This window comes from Ursus arctos, unplaced genomic scaffold (assembly GCF_023065955.2).
Source record: "Ursus arctos isolate Adak ecotype North America unplaced genomic scaffold, UrsArc2.0 scaffold_28, whole genome shotgun sequence".
Taxonomy (NCBI): Eukaryota; Metazoa; Chordata; class Mammalia; order Carnivora; family Ursidae; genus Ursus; species Ursus arctos.
In genome coordinates, this window is record NW_026622963.1 from 3,496,961 (window position 1) to 3,516,384 (window position 19,424).

Genomic DNA, 19,424 nt, shown 5'->3' on the forward strand with positions numbered 1-19,424 from the left:
TTCCAACAGGAAACAAGGCAGAAGCACAAATCGTTAAAAGCTGGACTGGGGCTCCGTGGTGTTCCCACAAAAGGCCCACGTGGTTGCCATGACCTCTCTTCCTAATTCTTCACTCTGCACGTCAGAGAAACACCTCAGAATCAAGCGAGAGGCTTCCTCATCTAGAAGAGCTTGGCTTTAGTGCTACGAACACACACACTGAACTCTGAATAAAGACATCTATGTTAAGAGCAAGACTCATGATATTAATAACAAGCCAGCTGGTGCCAAAACTATGAAACTGAGAATTTCTAAGACCTTCTAACAGCTTAGGTGCCAGAGACCCAAGGATGGGTCAGTACACCAAGCCCCAAGCGGAATCTAAGTCAGAACGTGAACTCCGCCCTGCACGTTCGGCCTGCTGCTTCTAGGAGACACACGCGTGCCAGGAAAGTTCATCGTTAGGGTGTTCTCCCACCGAGCCTGCGTGAAAGTAGAACGTGTGACTAGCTTTTTCACTTTCTCCACCCGGAGTCCTCCAAGAAGATTTGGTATTTAGTGACAGAATGCCATACCTAAATCGTTCGACCACTTTAAATTTGGGGTTGGGGGGGTGAAGGACTCTAGCTCATTACACAATTCTCTGAGGCCCTGTCTCCATCAATCAGAATGTTCAATGAATCAGAATCTCTGGCCGCACTAGACACGTTTGCTAAATTTAGCTCTGCATCAGCAAGCACTCGGAATAGTTCACGGAGCTCTCAGCTTACCCTTAGACAGTGATTCTTCTAAGACTGCTTTTCCGTGGCAGGCCAGTGCAGGGCAAGGGCCACTCCACGTGCTCTCTCGATGGCCATTGTCACAAGTCTGGCCTCAGGTGAAGGGAATCCGACAGGCCGCGGTGAAGACGTTTATCCCCACCTCTCCACAGTGGGGAACAGGAAGGTAGCCATATATCACATTTCACGAGTTACAAGCAGTCTGCAGTGATGGCCTGACATGCTCGATGGTCCTTGAACCACATCCCACATTACTCAGCCGTCCAAGTCTAGCGTCCCTGAATCTCTTGCTTCTCTGAATTAGATGTGGCCAAGTTCTATAAATAGAGAGAAAGCAAACTGGTTCTGTCAATCTTCTCATACTCTGGCAGGATAACATATTTTAAAATTATAAAAATATCTATGTCTTCATCACTCTAAAATTATTACATAACACATGATTTTCTCAGGGGAAAAAAAAGTTTATTTTTGTCTCTCCCTACCTTCCGACACTCGTGGACCTTCAAACTCTGTCATCAGTTTCATCAAACTACCATAGGCAAATCGAAGCCAAAATTCAGGGCCTACTATGTGCCCGACTCTGTGTTATACAGAGAAATGTTGGAGGGGAAAAAACCCGAGTCCCACTTTAAATCCCAGACAGTCCATAGTAACTTGTGTTGGCATGTACATAGGTCACAACGGATAGACTGTAACTTTTTTTTTTTTGAGAGGGAGAAGGGTGGAGAGGGGCAGAGGGAGAGAAAATCTTAAGCAGGCCCCTCACCCAGTGCAGAGCCTGACACGGGGCTTCATCTCACAACCCCGAGATCATGACCTGAGCTGAAATTGAGAGTCAAACATTTAAGCGACCGAGCTGTGCCGGCGCCTGGGTAGAATGTAACTTTCACTGCACTATTAGCTCATGACCACTCTTCTTAACATGAGCCTTTAGTAGACAAGCACGGGACACTGTGATCCCCCATGTCCCCTGGAAGGGGCCAACAGCCCCAGAAAGCTGAGGTCTTTAAGGTTTTATTTGTTCTTGAGAGAAGGACAGCGCACACACATGTGCACGAGCAGGGGGAGGGGGACGGGCAGAGGGAGGAGGAGAAGCAGGCTCCCTACTGAGCTGGGAGCCCGATGCGGGGCTCGATCCCAGGACCCTGGGATCATGACTTCAGCCAAAGGCAGGTCAGGCCTAATTTACGCCTAATGTGAAGTAAGGCTTCCCCCAACACATCCCCTACTAAAAAACAACAAAATCAGAACACACATTAGTAGACTTTATAAATAAATCATATTTTAATCACCTGGCTTTGTTTAATCCACAGTATCACATTCACAGCTTTTTCCAGTCTGTCTTCCCTAACCATGTGACCTGATATACTTTTTGGAACCCTTCGTGTTTTAAGAAGAACATTCTGCCTTTCCTTTTGCAACCCCACAGCTAGCTTCCCTTGCATTCTTAATCAAAAGCTATTGCAGTCACTTCAAAGAAACAATGATGGCAGGTGATCAACTATAGTCTCAAAGACCGTCAGAATAGTTAAAAGAGGGATAAAAAAGGAAGGGGGAAAAAGTCACCAAGCAAGATAACTGCCAACGTTGCTGCGATGATGGCTCTTCCTGAATGCTCCGGTCACTGAGGCCTTCCCTCCCAGTGGCTGCCCTGGCCCAGACCCTGGAGCATTCCCCTCCTTCCGCCATTCCCTCCGCAGTGCTTGGAAGGGGTGCACAGAGGGGCCTGAAACTTGTTTCTGCTGGTGACCTAAAGAGTTCACAGTCCACGCTAGGCCAGGAGTAGTGGTCAGCCTGTGTGCCAGCACCGCCAGCCCGTGGCAGTGGCTTGCACGGTGAAGGTCCGTGGCACGCATTACCAAGTGTCTACAAACACAGAAACAGGGATTTTTCTTTGCTGTATTTCCCACCCTCCTTTGGAAACGCTCCCTGCAGGGATCAGCTCCCCTCAAGCCGACCGCCCCACTCCCAGCCCTGGAAGTCACCCAGGCCCTCAGAGCTTTAGCGCCAAGCTTGCACAGCCTTTCCCCGCTCGCCCACCCTGCACTGTGACCGTGTTGCAGGGATCTGTTGGGCTCCAGAGACAAAGAGGGGGAAACTGCCTGGTTCTGAGGGTATAAAGTGTGACGGCACAGCTCTGATATCTCAAGAGCTCTAAGGAGGACGAGTTTCCTCCTGGTAAGACTCATGCAAAAGCCTCCAGATACGAGCCCGTACAGCCTCAATGGCCCAGAACAGGGAATTTCCGAAGTTTCTCTCTCTTAAACACAACCCCCCCCCCCGCCACCCCAACAGCAACTTGGTAGATGGGTTTGTTTTATCCCTACCAGAGCAGGACACCTCAGCCTCCTCTATCATCATCTGAAAGTTCGCCTTCGTTTCTCAGTAGTTTCTAGTGTGAGCTGAGACGGTGCTTCAGATGAAGCGCCCAGAGGCATTTTTTAGGGCCAGACTAACCTGAGGGCCACTGAGTCTGGCCCCACCTACCCTGCGGCACAAACCAAACCCGCAGCTGCTTCCTTTCCTGCCATCCAAAGCCCCAAAGCTCAGGGTGGCAAGCTCCCTGAGAGCAGAAAATCCAGAAGCCTGAGGGAGGGTGGCAGCAGCTCCCGATCTACAGTAATGGAGCGGGACTGCAGCGGACACTCCGGAAAAGGTGGGCTGGGAATGGCGCGGCGGCCTCCTCCTTCAACTGCAGCGAATCACACAGGCCTCTGAGCCCCATTTCGCTCCCGTGCCTAGGAAAAGTGGACTTGAAAAACTCGCACTCCTTGCTGTCGTTCTCCTCCGCGCTCCCTTACACGGTAGGGAGCGAGAAAAGCCCGACTATCCCCGACTAAAAACTAAAGTAAGGCGGCCCTAGAACTAAGTCAGGTGGCCAACGGGATGATGGGAAGTTCAGCAAAACAGAACTGCGTGGAGCAGGGAAGTGTCTGAGGCAGGCAAACCCTAGCGCGAGTGATTTAGTGTTCTTCATCAGATGAAAGGCCTTCGATCTCATCTCTGTCTCCCCCGATTGCCATCCAGAAGGCTTTGGCCACCTGTGGAGAGAAGCACGCGACACATTTTAGGCAAGAGCTACCCTGCAGCTTGTGTCATGAATCAGTCAATATGCTGAACCGATCAAGGCCTAAAATTCTACACCCCGCCCTCCAGCCCCATGTATCCAAGTCCTTGAACACCCTGACCCAGGACTTCCACTTCTAGAAACGTATACTAAGGATAAAATTGGAGTTACAGGCAAAGGCGACGGATGTGTGGGGTTATGCACAGCTTCGTTATTTATAGAAGCAAAAACTGCACGTGACCTAAATGTCCAGAAGGAAATCGATAAATGAGGACACATTCGTACCGGGCAAGACCACAGACCACATACACTTCCTGCCGCGGACACATGTTGCGCGGGTAATAACAAAACGGAACGACTAAGGGTTTTCCAGCCCAGCAGTTAGGAAGGCAAACACCCTGAGTCTCAATGAAAGTTCCATGTCACTCAACGTACATTTGAAAAATCTTGCTTTGACTACAGCAATTCTATTACTACTGTGCAAACATTCAATTCGTTCCAAGTTAATATTCAGTGAAAAGTTCACACTGAGACATGTCTAGAAGTCAACGAGTGTGACATATAATTCTAATGGCACCAAACCTTTTCACAGATACTTGATAAATACCTGACTGATCGTCTCACCTTTTCTGCGTGCAACTTTCTCTGCTCGTGAGGAAGCGTCGCGGCCTTGTCTGGGGGGAAAACAGATCTTAAGAAATGCATCTAATAGCACAGAAGAGTCTGGAGTGCATGGATGTTCTAACGCGAGAAGATGGGAGATGGGGTTCAAAGACAAATGCTTATGGCGTAGTCATTACAGCTGTTAAGGAGTTTAAGTCTTCCTGATTTTCCGCATGGGGATGATGTGAGTAAATTGGCAGGGATCTTACGGATTCCAGGTTAATGAGACACACTGAAAGAAACCGAGAGGCCACAGAAGAAGGGACAGTAAGAGGAGAGAGTGAAGAAAGAGGAAAACTTTCCCAGGGGAATTTCTACCAACAGAAGATGCCACAGTCCCCCAGTCACCAAACGTCTCCCGACAGCTGAGAGCAGAGGATGGAACCGTCACCAGCGGTTGCAGAACAAAAGCCTACCATATAAAACAGAGGAGCACCAAGAGGGGAACACGCTAGACACGATGGAGCCAATTACCTTTCATTTCCTTCAACTTTGAAAATAGTCTTTCGAAATTCTCCAAATCTCCTCCGCCAGTAGTAAGACTGGCTAATTCTTGAATATCCAGATCTAACACGGGATCTGAAAAAAGGATTTGTCGGGTTATTTGCCAGACAGGACTTCTACGCGTGCTAAATACACAGTCCTCAGGCATCGACCCTAGCTCTGACGGGAGTCATCGCTGAACGAGCGTGTCCCCCTTGCCCCAGCGCGGCGCCTCCCCCTGCTCGGCTCTACCGGGCCTTCCTGAACCAAGAGTAACTTATTTTATCCTCACAACATTACACTGAGGCAAAGAATACGGTTTCCTTTTAGAGATGAGAAATGCAGAGCTCTGAGTTGAAGCGACTTGCTCAAGGTCACAGCTAGTGTGAACGCGGATTCAGACTTAGGAGTTTCCAGCTCTAAAGGCCACCCTCCCCACTGAAGTGCACCGATCAAAACAGATGTCTGGAATTTATACCGTATTTTCCTGTGCCACAAATATTTTCATATCTATTACTGACAGCCACTGTATAAGGTGGTTAGGACAGTAATCGATGTCTGCAATTTACACACGAAGAGGCTGGGTTTAAAAATGAACACACCTAAAATTACAGCTACTCAGAAGTAGAGCCTAAATTCCTATTTTCTCACTACAAATCCTTTATTATTTCTTACCATAGCCTGTTACCTCTTTACCACCATTTGTTTTTAATCAGAATTCTTACTCGCCGCTCCATGACGAACACCTCTAAGCCTTCCCTAGCCAGCCCAGCTCACAAGTGTCCTTCCCTAGAATTCATCCCATACTTTTTCTTTTAGAGGGACAGAGTGCGCGTGAGCCGGGAAATGGGGAGAGGGTGAGGGGGAGAGAGAATCCTCAAGCAGACTGCCCGCTGAGCGCAGAGCCCGATGCGGGGAGCTCGATCCCATGACCCCAAGATCATGACCTGAGCCAAAATCAAGGGTCGGATAGTTTAATCGACTGAGCCACCCAGGGGCCTCATGATTCCATTTCGTTTTTGCAACGGCATTATAAGGAAAAATTTTATTTCACAGAAAGGGAGACTAGGGCCCACAAAGGCTAAGTAACTACCCAAGATCATCTCACCGCTACTGCAAGAGTCCTGATTTGAACCCAGTTGTCCAGGACTCCCAGTCCATGACTTCAAGCATTACACTGCAAGGCCTGTCTCTACAGTTTTAGGGTGTAAGCTGCTTGAAGACAAGGACAACTTCTAATTCTTTGCATCCACTACAAAGCCATACAGATAATTTGGTGTTAAGAATGCATTTTAGCTCATAAATTTGCTTTGGTTCAGTGGACATTTCATGTAGGGAGTTGATACAAAGGGCTGGAGATAAAAATTGGTGATTTATCTGTGTATACATGGTAACTGAATGTGGACAGAATCACTTCATGCTTAAATATGTATCTGACAGAGAAGTTTAGATGGAGCACTGAGGAATGGCAATCTTTTTTTATTTTTTTATTTATTTATTTTTTTACCTCATTCAGCAACATTTATTTTTTTTTATTTTTTTTTATTTTTATTTTTTTAATAATGATTTTTTATTATATTATGTTAGTCACCATACAGTACATCCCCGGTTTTCGATGTAAGGCTCGATGATTCATTAGTTGTGTATAACACCCAGTGCACCATGCAATATGTGCCCTCCTTACTACCCATCACCGGTCTATCCCATTCCCCCACCCCCCTCCCCTCTGTAGCCCTCAGTTTGTTTCTCATAGTCCATAGTCTCTCATGTTTCATTCCCCCTTCTGATTACCCCCCCTTTCTTTATCCCTTTCTTCCCCTACTGATCATTCTAGTTCTTATGTTCCATAGATGAGAGAAATCATATGATAGTTGTCTTTCTCTGCTTGACTTATTTCACTAAGCATTATCTCCTCCAGTGCCGTCCATGTTGTAGCAAATGTTGAGAACTCATTCTTTCTGATTGCTGAGTAATATTCCATTGTATATATGGACCACAACTTCTTAATCCAGTCATCTGTTGCAGGGCATCTCGGCTCCTTCCACGATTTAGCTATTGTGGACATTGCTGCTATGAACATTGGGGTGCATATGGCCCTTCTCTTCACTACGTCTGTATCTTTGGGGTAAACACCCAGTAGTGCAATGGCTGGATCATAGGGTAGCTCAATTTTTAACTTTTTAAGGGACCTCCACACGGTTTTCCAGAGTGGCTGTACCAACTTGCAAGGAATGGCAATCTTTAAAGGCTGGATAAAGGAGGGTCATCTACAAGAGAGAGAGAAGGCATAACCAGAGAAGTCAGAAGAAAACCAGGAGAAGTGCTGGGCGAGCAAGAGAAAAATGTTTCAAAAAGGGACTGATCCATAATATTGAATGCTGCCAAGAGGTCAAGATGAGGACTGGGAAATACCTATCAACTCTAGTGGCCTGGAGGTCGCTGATGAACTGTTTTAGTGGCAAATGGGGCAAAAGCTAGGTGGGAGTGGGCTGAAGAGTAATGGGAGGTGAGGGATGGAAAGAAGTTCAATAAAGAGAGGAAGGAGACGTGGGGTTGACAAGTGTTTTACCCTTGTTGGTTTGGTTTTGACTTTAAGTTTTGAAATAATTTTAGTATTACAAAAAAGTTGCAAAAACAGTAGGGTTCCACCTTCATCCCCCAGCGTTAACCTCACAGCACAGTGACACGCATCAAGAAGTTAATAATGGTACAGTGCTATTAACTAAACTACAGACTTCATTCCAACGTCGTCAGTCTTCTCACGAACATCCTGTTCCAGAAGCTTACACAGACTCCGGCCGCCAGATCTCTGTAGGCCTCTTCAATGGGTGACCATTCCTGAGTCTTTCCTCATCTGTCATGGCTTTGACACTTCTGAAGAGAACTCGTCCGCTATTTTGCAGACTGTCCCTCAACATGGGTTTGCCGGGTGTCTTCCTAGGAGACTGAGGGTGCGTGCCTCTGGCACGGATTCCACAAGCGTGAGGAGTCCTTCCGGTGCCCCTTGTCGGGGGCACGTGGTATCAGCGCGCCTTACTGCCGGTGAGCTTCCCCACCACTCTAAGCGCTACCTGCCGGCTTTCTCCAGGGCACGGTCACGATCTTCCTCTTCGTACTAAGTAAGGATCTTGGGAGAGCTACTTTAGACGATGCACGCGTCATGCTTCTTCTCAAACTTCATCTACTACTTTTCACATCCATCAGCGGATCCCGGTCACAACAACTATTGTTACTGTGGTGTGTGGTGGACAAGGATTTTTCTTTCCCTCATTCCTTCTACGTGTATTCATTAGAACGCCTCTGTAAGGAAGAGCAGCCCTTTCTTCCCCAGTTATTTCCTAGAGTAGTCTGGACTCAGCGATATGTATTTTATTCTGTGGGTTGCCGCGCAGTACTCAATTCCTTCTCGCTGGTCAAACCGCCGCAGCGCGGGCCCCCGGACGCTCCCTCTGGCTGGTGCGGTGCCCCTTCAACAGCCCCATCCCTCCTGACAAGACTTCCTTCCTTTCTGCCCCATGAGATGGCACTAGGCCCATCATCCTGCATTTTTCCTGTGCCGGCCCTAGCATCAATCGCGTCTCCAAGTGGCCCTGGATCCTTTTATTGGAGGATGGTATTTAGAAACCAAGATCTAAATGCTAAGGGTGTCGACTGCTACTGGGAGTAGGGGTGCTTCCAGGCCCTCTCAGTGGGAAGAGGCCGGAAATATATATGCACGCATATAACATGCACACGCACATCTCTGCTTATCGCTCTACTGCTCTAACTAAGTACGTCATCATGCTAACACCTCCAGTTCTACCCAGTACCAAAGAGTTCATCCTAGCCTTCTCCTTTCCTTACGTGTGGCTTCTTTCTTAGACAGTGAGAAACCTAGCTCTCATTCTCTATATTTTCTTATTTTTTCAACCCTGATATATACAAAAATACACATAATTTCAGAATTTCTAAACCATACTCTTACGACAATCAAATGTATTAAGCAGAGCTCACTATTTCTGCTGTTTCTGTTTGGGGCTTCCTGGTATCTGGTCAGAATGCTGTTTCCCCAAGTTATTTAGGTTAGCTCTTGTCTTCCCTACCTCCTTCCTTGTGGTTTGTTTTCACGGCAGAGACTTAAGCAGGGCTAAAGCCAATAAGAGGGACCCAAGTGAGAAGACAAAGTTGAATATACTAGAGAGAAAAAGAGATGATATGTAATTTTTCCTTCCTAATATGTGTCTATTACCAAACACTGAAGTTTTCTACATGGACTCTCTCTCTTTTTTTTTTTTAAAGATTTATTTGACAAAGGAAAGAGACAGCCAGCGAGAGAAGGAACACAAGCAGGGGGAGTGGGAGAGGAAGAAGTGGGCTTCCCAGCGGAGCAGGAGCCCGATGCGGGGCTCGATCCCAGGACCCCGGGATCCCGCCCTGAGCCGAAGGCAGACGCTTAACGACTGAGCCACCCAGGAGGCCCTACATGGACTCTCTTCTAACCAGAAAAAGAGTTTTGAAACCTCTGTGCGCGGGCCCTCTGTGGCATGAGGAGAAGGCAGCGGCGCCCGCAGCCCCCAACAAAAGGACATTTACAGCTACTGCCAACTACATGCCCTGGCTTTGGGACAGTAGAATGGGTTCTAGTCTCAGTTCCGGGACCTTCCTGTTAGATGCCCTTGGGCAAATTTTTAAACTGCTCTGGGCCTCGGCTTCATCTCCATAAAGTAACTTCTCTGCCAAACTTCATCACCAAACCCGAGAAAGTAGATATAAAAGAACTTTCAAAGGATGTGAAAGGGCTTATAAAGTTGTATTATTCTTGTTACTATCAATTCTGCCAACTGTTAAATACTATGAAAAAACTGGAATATGGAGATATAAAGCTGTTTCACCACCTGGTTCTGTCTCAGTTGAGATGATCTGACCAAGATCCCGCTCTGAGAATCGGAGAGAAAATGGTACCCACAGACTGCTTATGTGGTTATTCTCCCTGCTTTGCTGATAGCCGTCCAGAAGGCTCACATGCACTTGGGGTACACTATCAATTTTCTTCCCTTATTCGTGTTTAAAGTCAATTTCCCCCTAGATGATTTATGCCCCACACCTCTTCCAAGTTCCACAGAGCTGTGTCCTGGCAGCCAAAGGAGGCACTTACCCACGATGCCGTCAGCCTGCGCGTCTGCTGTGTTAGACGCGCCACCCCCATGATCCAAGAGAGATTCAGTCCGAGCTGCTGCTGGCAAATGGGGCTGCTGCTGAGGAAAACACACACAAACAATAATTTAATAGTAGGCTATTTCGGAACTGAAGCCAAAAAGATTCACACTTCCACTCCCTGGTTGGCTTTAGAGAAGCAGTCATAGGAGCTAGAGACAAGGAGAGATGAAAGAAGGATCAATGTCACATAAAAAAATAAATAAGAGGCTAAAAATTCACTAACTCGGAGTCTTTTCCCTCGAGGGAAAACTAGAAAGTGTTCGGATTCTGCTGTTGGCTATTAAAACATGTCCTTTGTTTGCTTTAAGAGCCACGTTTTATTCAAAATGTGGAAATGAACCTAAGCGCATATCACAAAGAGCTCCAGACTGATGAAAGAGATGCCTGGGAAGACAGTATGGCACTGTGCAATTTGCTCCTGGTTCCAGCACGTCCTTGAGGACAGAAGGTCGAAGTCAGACTATGAAGCCCACTGAGGGCAGGGACCCTGCCTCAGATTGGTACAGAGCCTTGGACACAGGAAGTGCTGACAAAGAACCAGCAATTTTATTTTATAAAGATCGGGAGGCAACTTTATGTCTCAAGGAAATCCTAGCACTTCTTTTTAAAGCACTCTAGCAAAAAACAAAAAACAAAAAACAAAACAAAACAAAAAAAACCCCCCAAACCCATGGCACAGCCCAAATTGCAAACGTCTTGAAAGGGCTTACTGCTTGAATGCTGAACTAGCCTTCTCTCAACAGGTATCAGGCACAAGAGGACTGTTTTAGATTCTCTTTTTATCCTTGGTTTACTATTGTCTGCTGCCTCTTAAATGGAAAGGAAAAAAATGACAAATGGTATAAAGACTCTTCAGGACAAGGGGAAATTAAAACCAAAGCACTGAAAGGATCCAGGAAGGCTCTTTACCTCTGAGGGACACGTCTCTGCTGACCCAATGCTACGGTTTGCTCCTGCCAATGAGCTAAGAAGGCTAAAGCCTTGGTTCCTATCTGAAAAGAAAACAATACAAGCACTGAAATTTGTTATTTACATTTTAAAATGTTAAAATGACCATGATGAAGAAACAGTGGCTATTTCCTCATTATAAAAGTTTTAACTATAAAAACTGTTACTGTCAGACAACAATAGGTACTTATATATCTTACTCACGCTTGCATTTTCTTTATAATTATTATTTGAATATATGAAATTAAAAAAAATTTTTTTTTAAGATTTTATTTATTTATTTGACAGAGAGAGACACAGCGAGAGAGGAAACACAAGCAGGGGAAGTGGGAGAGGAAGAAGCAGGCTTCCTGCTGAGCAGGGAGCCCAATGCGGGGCTCAATCCCAGAATGCTGGGAACATGACCTGAGCTGAAGGCAGACGCTTAACAACGGAGCCACCCAGGCGCACCTATGAATTTTTTTTTTAAATAAAATCTTCTTTAAAAATAAAAATAAAACAGTCACTAACAATTACTATACTCTCTCAAATCTGAATAATTTAAACACTCACAGACACGGTTCTCGATCAAATATAATGGCAGGGCCATTACGACAAACAAGACCACTCAGTGGATCTTTTGCAAAGGTTAACAGCACTCATGTTTCTTTTTCTTTTTTTTATTTATTTGAGAGCGAGCATGAGCGGGGGGGGGGGGGCAGACTCCCCACTGAGCAGGGAGCTCAACGTTGGACTCGATCCCAGGACCCTGGAGTCATGACCTGAGCTGGAGGCAGCCACTTAACCAACTAAGCCACCCAGGTGCCCCTACAGCATTCATGCTTCAATAGTCATTACGAACCAATATTGTGGTGTTTTAAACAGTATTTTAAATTAAAAACATTTTTAAAAAATCCACACAAAGACATTATCATCAGGGGAAAAGGAACATGCATGATTCTTTTTAAATAAAGCTTTAATGCTGTGATGGATGAGCCATTTGCAGCTAAGGCCCTCTCAATGTTTGTACTTGCAGTGGAGGACGAATCTGGAGCAGAACATCCAGCACTGATGACAGTACAAGCTCCAGGCCTGATCACTGTGATCCTCAGAATCACCCAGAACACCTATTAAAACTACCCTGGCATTCAAAGACCCTATCTCAGACTCACTGAGGCAGAATCTCTGGGGCAGATGCCAAGGAAGCTGAACTTTCATTTTATTCATATTTATCTTTTTTTTTTCCAAGTTGATTTATTTATTTTTAGTAATCTCTGCACCCAATGTGAGGCTCGAACTCACAAACCCAAGATCGGGTGGCATGCTCATCAAACAAAAAGAAATAAAAGGCATCCAGATCGGCAAAGAAGTCAAACTTCGCAGATGACATGATACTCTACGTAGAAAACCTGAAAGACGCCACAAAAAAGTTGCTAGAACTGATACAGGGATTCAGCAAAGTGACAGGATGTAAAATCAATGCACAGAAGTCAGGTGCATTTCTATACACTCACAATGAAGCAGAAGAAAGAGAAATCAAAGTCGATCCCATTTACGATTGCACCAAAAACCATAAGATACCTAGGAATAAACTTAACAAAAGAGGTAAAGGATCTGTGCTCTGAAAACTATAGAACCTTATGAAGGAAATTGAGGAAGACACAAAGAAACAGAAAAACATTCCATGCTCATGGACTGGAAGAACAAATATTGTTAAAATGTCTGTACTATCCAAAGCAATCGACACATTCAATGCAATCCCTATCTAAATGCCATCAGCATTTTCACAGAGCTGCAACAAACAATCCTAAAATTGGTATGGAACCAGAAAAGACCCCGAATAGCTAAAGTAACACTGAAAAAGAAAACCAAAGCTGGGGGCATCACAATTCTGGACTTCAAGCTGTATTACAAAGCTGTAGTCATCAAGACAGCATGGTACTGGCACAAAAACAGTCAGTTAAGCAGCTGCCTGGGGACAGAACAGAGAACCCAGAAATGAACTCTCAACTCTACGGTCAACTAATCTTCGACAAAGCAGGAAAGAATATCCAATAGAAAAAAGTCTCTTCAACAAATGGTGTTGGGTAAATTGCACAGCCACACGCAGAAGAATGAAACGGGACCATTTCCTTATACCATACACAAAAATAGACTCAAAATGGATGAAAGACATCAGTGTGAGACTGGAATGCAGCAACTTCTTTGACCTCGGCCACAGAAACTTCTTGCTAGACACTTCTCCAAAGGCAAGGGAAACAAAAGCAAAAATGAACTGTTGGACTTCATTAGGATAAAAAGCTTCTGCACTGCAAAGGAAACAGTCAACAAAACTAAGAGGCAACCAACAGAATGGGAGAAGATTTTGCAAATAATTTATCAGATAAAGGGCTAGTATTCAAAATCTATAAAGAACTTTTCCAAGTCAACACCCAAAGACATAATAATCCAATCAAGAAGTGGCAGAAGAGATGTGTCACAGAAGAAAATATGAACTTGTGGGACTTCATCAAGATAAAAAGCTTCTGCACAGCAAAGGAAACAGTCAACAAAACAAAGAGGCAACCCACGGAATGGGAGAAGATATTTGCAAATGAAACTACAGATAAAAGGCTGGTATCCAAGATCTATAAAGAACTTCTCAAACTCAAGAAACAAGAAACAAATAATCAAATAATCAAACAAACAAATAAATCAAAAAATGGGCAGAAGATATGAACAGACACTTTTCCAATGAAGACATACAAATGGCTAACAGACACATGAAAAAATGTTCAACATCATTAGCCATCAGGGAAATTCAAATCAAAACCACACTGAGATATCTTAGAATGGCAAAAATGGACAAGGCAAGAAACAACAAATGTTGGAGAGGATGTGGAGAAAAGGGGATCCCTCTTACACTGTTGGTGGGAATGCAAGTTGGTACAGCCACTTTGGAAAACAGTGTGGAGGTCCCTCAAAAAGTTAAAAATGGAGCTACCCTATGACCCAGCACTTGCACTACTGGGTACATACCCCAAAGATACAGACGTAGTGAAGAGATGGGCCATATGCACCCCAATGTTCATAGCAGCATTGTCCACAATAGCCAAACTGTGGAAGGAGCTGAGATGCCCTTCAACAGACGAATGGATAAAGAAGATGTGGTCCGTATATACAATGGAATATTACTCAGCCATCAGAAAGAATGATTACCCAACATTTGCATCAACATGGATGGGACTGGAGGAGATTATGCTGAGTGGAATAAGTCAAGCAGAGAAAGACAATTATCAAATGGTTTCACTCATTTGTGGAACATAAGGAATAGCAGGGAGATCAGTAGGAGAAGGAAGGGAAGAATGAAGGGGGGGTAAACAGAAGGGGAAGTGAACCACGAGAGACTATGGACTCTGGGAAACAAACTGAAGGTTTTAGAGGGGAGAGGGGTGGGGGGGATGGGCTAGCCCGGTGATGGGTATTAAGGAGGGCACGTATTGCATGGAGCACTGGGTGTTAAATGCAAACAATGAATCATGGAACACTACATCAAAAACTAAGGATGTACTGTATGATAACTAACATCATAATTAAAAAAAAAAGTTACTTTATCAAAAGACCCTGGGGGGGGGGGAAGGAATGGCAGAAGACATGAACAGACATTTCTCCAAAGAAGACACAAAAATGGCCATGAAAAAATGCTCAATATCACTGAGCATCAGAGAAATACAAATCAAAACCACAATGAGATACCACCTCACACCTGTCAGAATGGGCAAAATTAACAAGTCAGGAAACAACAGATGTTGGTGAGGATGTGGAGAAAGGGGAACCCTCTTACACTGTTGAGGGGAATGCAAACTGGTGCAGTCACCCTAGAAAACAGTATGAAGGTTCCTCGAACAGTTACAAATAGAGCTACCCCACAACCCAGTGATTGTACTACTAGGTATTTACCCAAAGGATACAAACATCGTGATTCGAAGGGGCACATGCACCCCAATGTTCACAGCAACGATGTCCACAATAGCCAAAATATGGAAAGAGCCCAGATGTCCATCAACAGATGATATGGATAAAGAAGATGTGGTTCATATGTACAACGGAATATTACTCAGCCATCAAAAAGAATGAAATCTTGTCATTTGCAACGATGTAGATGAAATGAGAGGATATTATACTAAGTGAAATAAGTCAGTTCGAGAAAGAAATACTGTATGATTTCACTCATATGTGGAATTTAAGAAACAAAACAGATGAACATAGGAGAAAGGAAGGAAAAACAAGACAACAGAGAGAGAGAGGCAAACCATGAGAGACTCTGACAGGAAACTGAGGGTTGCTGGAGGGGAGGGGGTGGGGGCATGGGGTAACTGGTGATGGGCATTAAGGAGGGCACTTGATGTAATGAGCACCAGGTATACGCAACTGAGGAATCACTGAAACTAATAATACACTATGTGTTAACTGAAATGAACTTAAATTAAAAAAAATTTTAAAAACCACTTCTAACTTCACTAAAGATGGTATTAGGTGGGGGGGAAAAGTGGTATGCTCTTCCAACTGGGCCAGCCAGGTGCCCTGCAAGCTGAACTTTTAGCAAGTATTCCAGGAGAATCTTAGGATCAGGGCAGTTTGGAAAAAAAAAAAAAAATCACTGCCTTCGAGTAGAATGTGAAACCCACATTCCAAGAGTTTAATGATATACAAGTCAAAGAACTTCTCTCTCAAAAAGACAACTTACCTCCCCTGTCTTTCCTCTCTCCCTCTCTTCCCTGAACCCATTCTCAGCTCTTTAAACCATCTATAACTTCCTGTGTCCTCTCCCGTCAGGTAAAACCTGCGGTCACAGTCACACACAGGTAGTGAAAAGAGAAGCACCTGCAGTCTCTGTCCTCCCTGGAGACCTGCCTCCTACACCGGGCCGAAGCCGCGGCCGTGGCATGCTAGGCGGGGGCCCGCAGCTTTCTCCAGCCCGACCTCGAGCGTGGGCAGCTGCACGCTCGAACAACCTGCTGCTTTTCTCACGCCGTATCCCAACAGTGGCAGCAGGGCCAACGGTGCCCCTGTACTCCTGGGGCGCCTTTCACCTCCTCATCCAACTTGCCCACTCTGCCAGGAACGTTCCAGGCCAACTGCTCGGGTGCGCCCAGCCAAGGCCCAAGCACTAAGGTGTCATGGAGGCGGGCAGCAGAGGCTCAGAGGCCAAGAGAAGCAGACCCACGTGGTGTCTCACGCTGATGGCTGTACGGAGCCTCAGGATGTTTATTTAAACATCAGCATAATTCCTTCTTTCTGGCCAATGTGCTGTAGATTTTAAAGCAGCTGTACACAGTTCAGCACTGTGACAGGGATTTTCCACAGCGTGAGAGCTCTTGTAGTACACTTGAGGCTCGCGTATGAACGGCATTACCCGAGTCACAGAGTACTGCTGTAAGACAGCCCTCACTACTATTACTAGAAAAACGTTGGGCTTGCGGTCATTCTCAAAGTCAATTCACAAATCTCTCCATACTCCAATTCCACGGCTTGTGTCTTTCCTCTGCTGGGCATTACCTAAGCTTGGCAGGCCAGGTTGCAATCCGTGGAGAATAAGGCAATATTGTGTCAGTTTAGACAAGTCATTAGATCAAAATGGTCTATTGAAAATTCCTCATTTTTTTACAGTGGCTGCTTCCAAGGACAGGGTCTGGGATGGACAGGAGTGAGGGGAGCTGGACTCAGCCCTGCAGACCATGAACCTTTGTGTGCCTTTGAACTTTTGTTCCATGGTCATGTGTTTACCTACTCAAAGAGATCTTTTTTTAATGTCATGATTATCTGCTATGTGTATTTTATCACAATAAAAAAAGTGAATGCCCCACTTCTAAAAATGGGTTAGACGATGAAAAAGTCCAAATAGTGGGAAGAGAACTGGGCTACAGGTCAGAAAGCCTGGATTTCACTCCTGGCTCTGCCTACCAGTGTGACCTTGGGCAAATTCACCAATCTTTCTGCATCTCAATTTTCTGCTCTATAAAATAAGAGGGGTACTATTCGTGATTGTTAAGGTCCTTTCTGCTCTAGAAGTCTGTGATTTTATGAAGAGACACTCTTGAGCCTCGCATATAGTAACTTTGAATCAGCTGGTCTTTTTTTTTTTTTTAATTACTAAATTGAAAAACAAGAATCTTTAATTTCCTAACCCTTTTAAGGTTCACAGATGACTACGAGTTTATAATCAGGTTTTAGGCTAATTATAATAAGCTGGAAGGACTTTCGCTCAGAATTTTCTTATAAGCAATGGAGAAACATAGTCAAGCTGACAGTCCACTATGTTTCACTGCTTATATTTTAAGGAGGTTAGAAATGTATCAATTTTCACAATTAGAAAAACAATTCATTTTTGTTCAACCAAAGCAGATTGCCTGCACATTCATGTGGCTCAAAAAAAAATTTGGATGATATTTTATACATCTACGGTTTTAAAGAAACTCTCAATTCTGCCTAGTTTAAAACGTGTTTAGCAAAATTCTGCCCATGTGCACCCACTGTAAAACTATTCTTCTCATAGAAAAGGATTACATCAATCTTTTTTGGTTTGCCAGACTTTTCTCCCCGGGACTCGGGGCTTGGAAATGTCATCCCTATTAAGAAGATTTATTCCTTTAGCTTAGCAGGTAGCTGTTGAAATTGACTTTAGCATCTCTGATTTTATTGATGTCACAAAATACTAGACTAGGAAGGAGTAAATTAATCTACCTACTGAACTGATTCTTCTGGATCTTCAGAGCTCCAGAAAAGGGAAGTTGTTAAGTGGTGTAAAATTATTCTGGAAGGCACAGCTAAGTATATTAAACTCTGGTCCTAAAAACATCTAATTCAGTTTCAGACTACTAAGTTGGCACCCGTGGAATACAAGATTTTAAAAAGTATGGTATCGTGAAAAAATCTACTGGTGTTGGTCATTAGCACAGAATTCTTTCAGAAGTGTGAGAAACAAAGCTATAGCACCAGAATGAAGATTTGAAATGCCTTGGGGAGGAGCTTCTATTTATATATTTATTTTTTAATTAGAAATTTCCAGATAATTTCATATATATGATGCTGTTTGGATTATCTTTTCATAAATCTAAAAGCACAGTATTATTATACAAAACGTGAAGCGCACTTCACACAGCAATTGTGTGAACATTACATGAGACACTTGGAGAACTGAAAACCTGGGCCAAAAGGGAAATTTTAGCATAGTGCTAAATATACGAAGGATGCTGAAAAATCTGCTGACAGCTTGATATGACTCAGACAGACGCTGCAAGCATTAGTTAAACAGAGCAGTGCTTACTTCAAATGTATACACATGGCTACAATATTAAAAACCTCTATGGCCACACCCCCAAAATGTCTCAGATGACCCATTAAATATTTTCTGTCTTCATATTCAGCTTTTATTTCTTTAAAGCTGCAATCATTTGGCATCATCTTAAGAAGTTCAAGTGTTCCCTATATTTTAAGTTTTCTTTACATCCCTTTTCTCTCTCCCCACAAAATATTTTCTTTCCCACCATGTGATGATACATATGACCAAACTTATACCACAACTAAGATACTTCAACTTACAGAGAGGCTGTGCCTATTTTTTGAATGATATTTTTAAATCACACCTTACAATTTGCATAAAAACTTATTTTAAGCACGTACTCCATCAGAAATCATTTCACCAGTATTTGGGAAATAAGCCTACACATTTTTAACATATTCCTCTTCTGCTTGACATACTGAAAAGAACATTTTTGAAATCAAAAAGAATTATTCTAAGAAACTATTGCTTGACAAGACAAAACTCTGATGCATTGTAGCCGGCGGTGAATTCACGAAAGTGAGGCTGTGCTCTCCCTGGGACAGCCGGGACACCGGCTCGCAAGTCAACAACAGTGTCTGCCAGTGCTTGAAGATACAATGGACATGACTACAAAGTCACCACGCTATGCTTTTCCCCTTTTTCCTGATCGTAAATGAAATGTTCATTGTAGAAAATTTGGAAAATAGAGAAAAGTATAAAGAAGACAACGAAATCATGAAAGATGCCAATCAGTCCTTTGGCATGTGTCCTCCTGGTTTTTTTCTCTGCATGCACACACACAAACTCTTACTAAACTGAACAGCAGAATGAGCACTGTCTTTTCCAAAGACCTAAAGGAAAGCTTTCCACGAATTCCAACAATGGCTCTACTGGAGAGTTGCATCTCCAGAGCCTGAAGCACAGTCTTAGGAAATCCTCAAAGTAATGTTTAGAATCGAGTCAAAAATCATTCAGAACTAAGTGTGAGGAATAATAAGAGCAAGGAAACAAAATTTACCACAAAGAA

At 44.1% G+C, this 19,424-nt stretch overlaps 1 protein-coding gene across 4 annotated transcripts in view; it reads right to left on the reverse strand.

Annotated features, from left to right (window-relative positions):
* Positions 1–19,424, reverse strand: part of AAGAB (alpha and gamma adaptin binding protein) — a 64,532-nt gene that overhangs the window by 7,421 nt on the left and 37,687 nt on the right. The window contains exons 6-11 of one of the 4 annotated variants that reach the window (XR_008956157.1): positions 11,077–11,159; positions 10,106–10,202; positions 4,963–5,067; positions 4,450–4,499; positions 2,051–3,799; positions 750–1,075 (exon numbers count right to left, since the gene is read on the reverse strand). Coding sequence is in view for 2 of the 4 variants with exons in the window: in XM_057303816.1 (XP_057159799.1) it covers positions 3,722–3,799; positions 4,450–4,499; positions 4,963–5,067; positions 10,106–10,205; positions 11,077–11,159 (416 nt within the window). In the remaining 2 variants the exon portion in view is untranslated. Of the gene's footprint in view, positions 1–749; positions 1,076–2,018; positions 3,800–4,449; positions 4,500–4,962; positions 5,068–10,105; positions 10,206–11,076; positions 11,160–19,424 lie in introns of those variants that run through there. The other 3 variants (XR_008956156.1, XM_057303817.1, XM_057303816.1) reach the window with 3 other exon arrangements.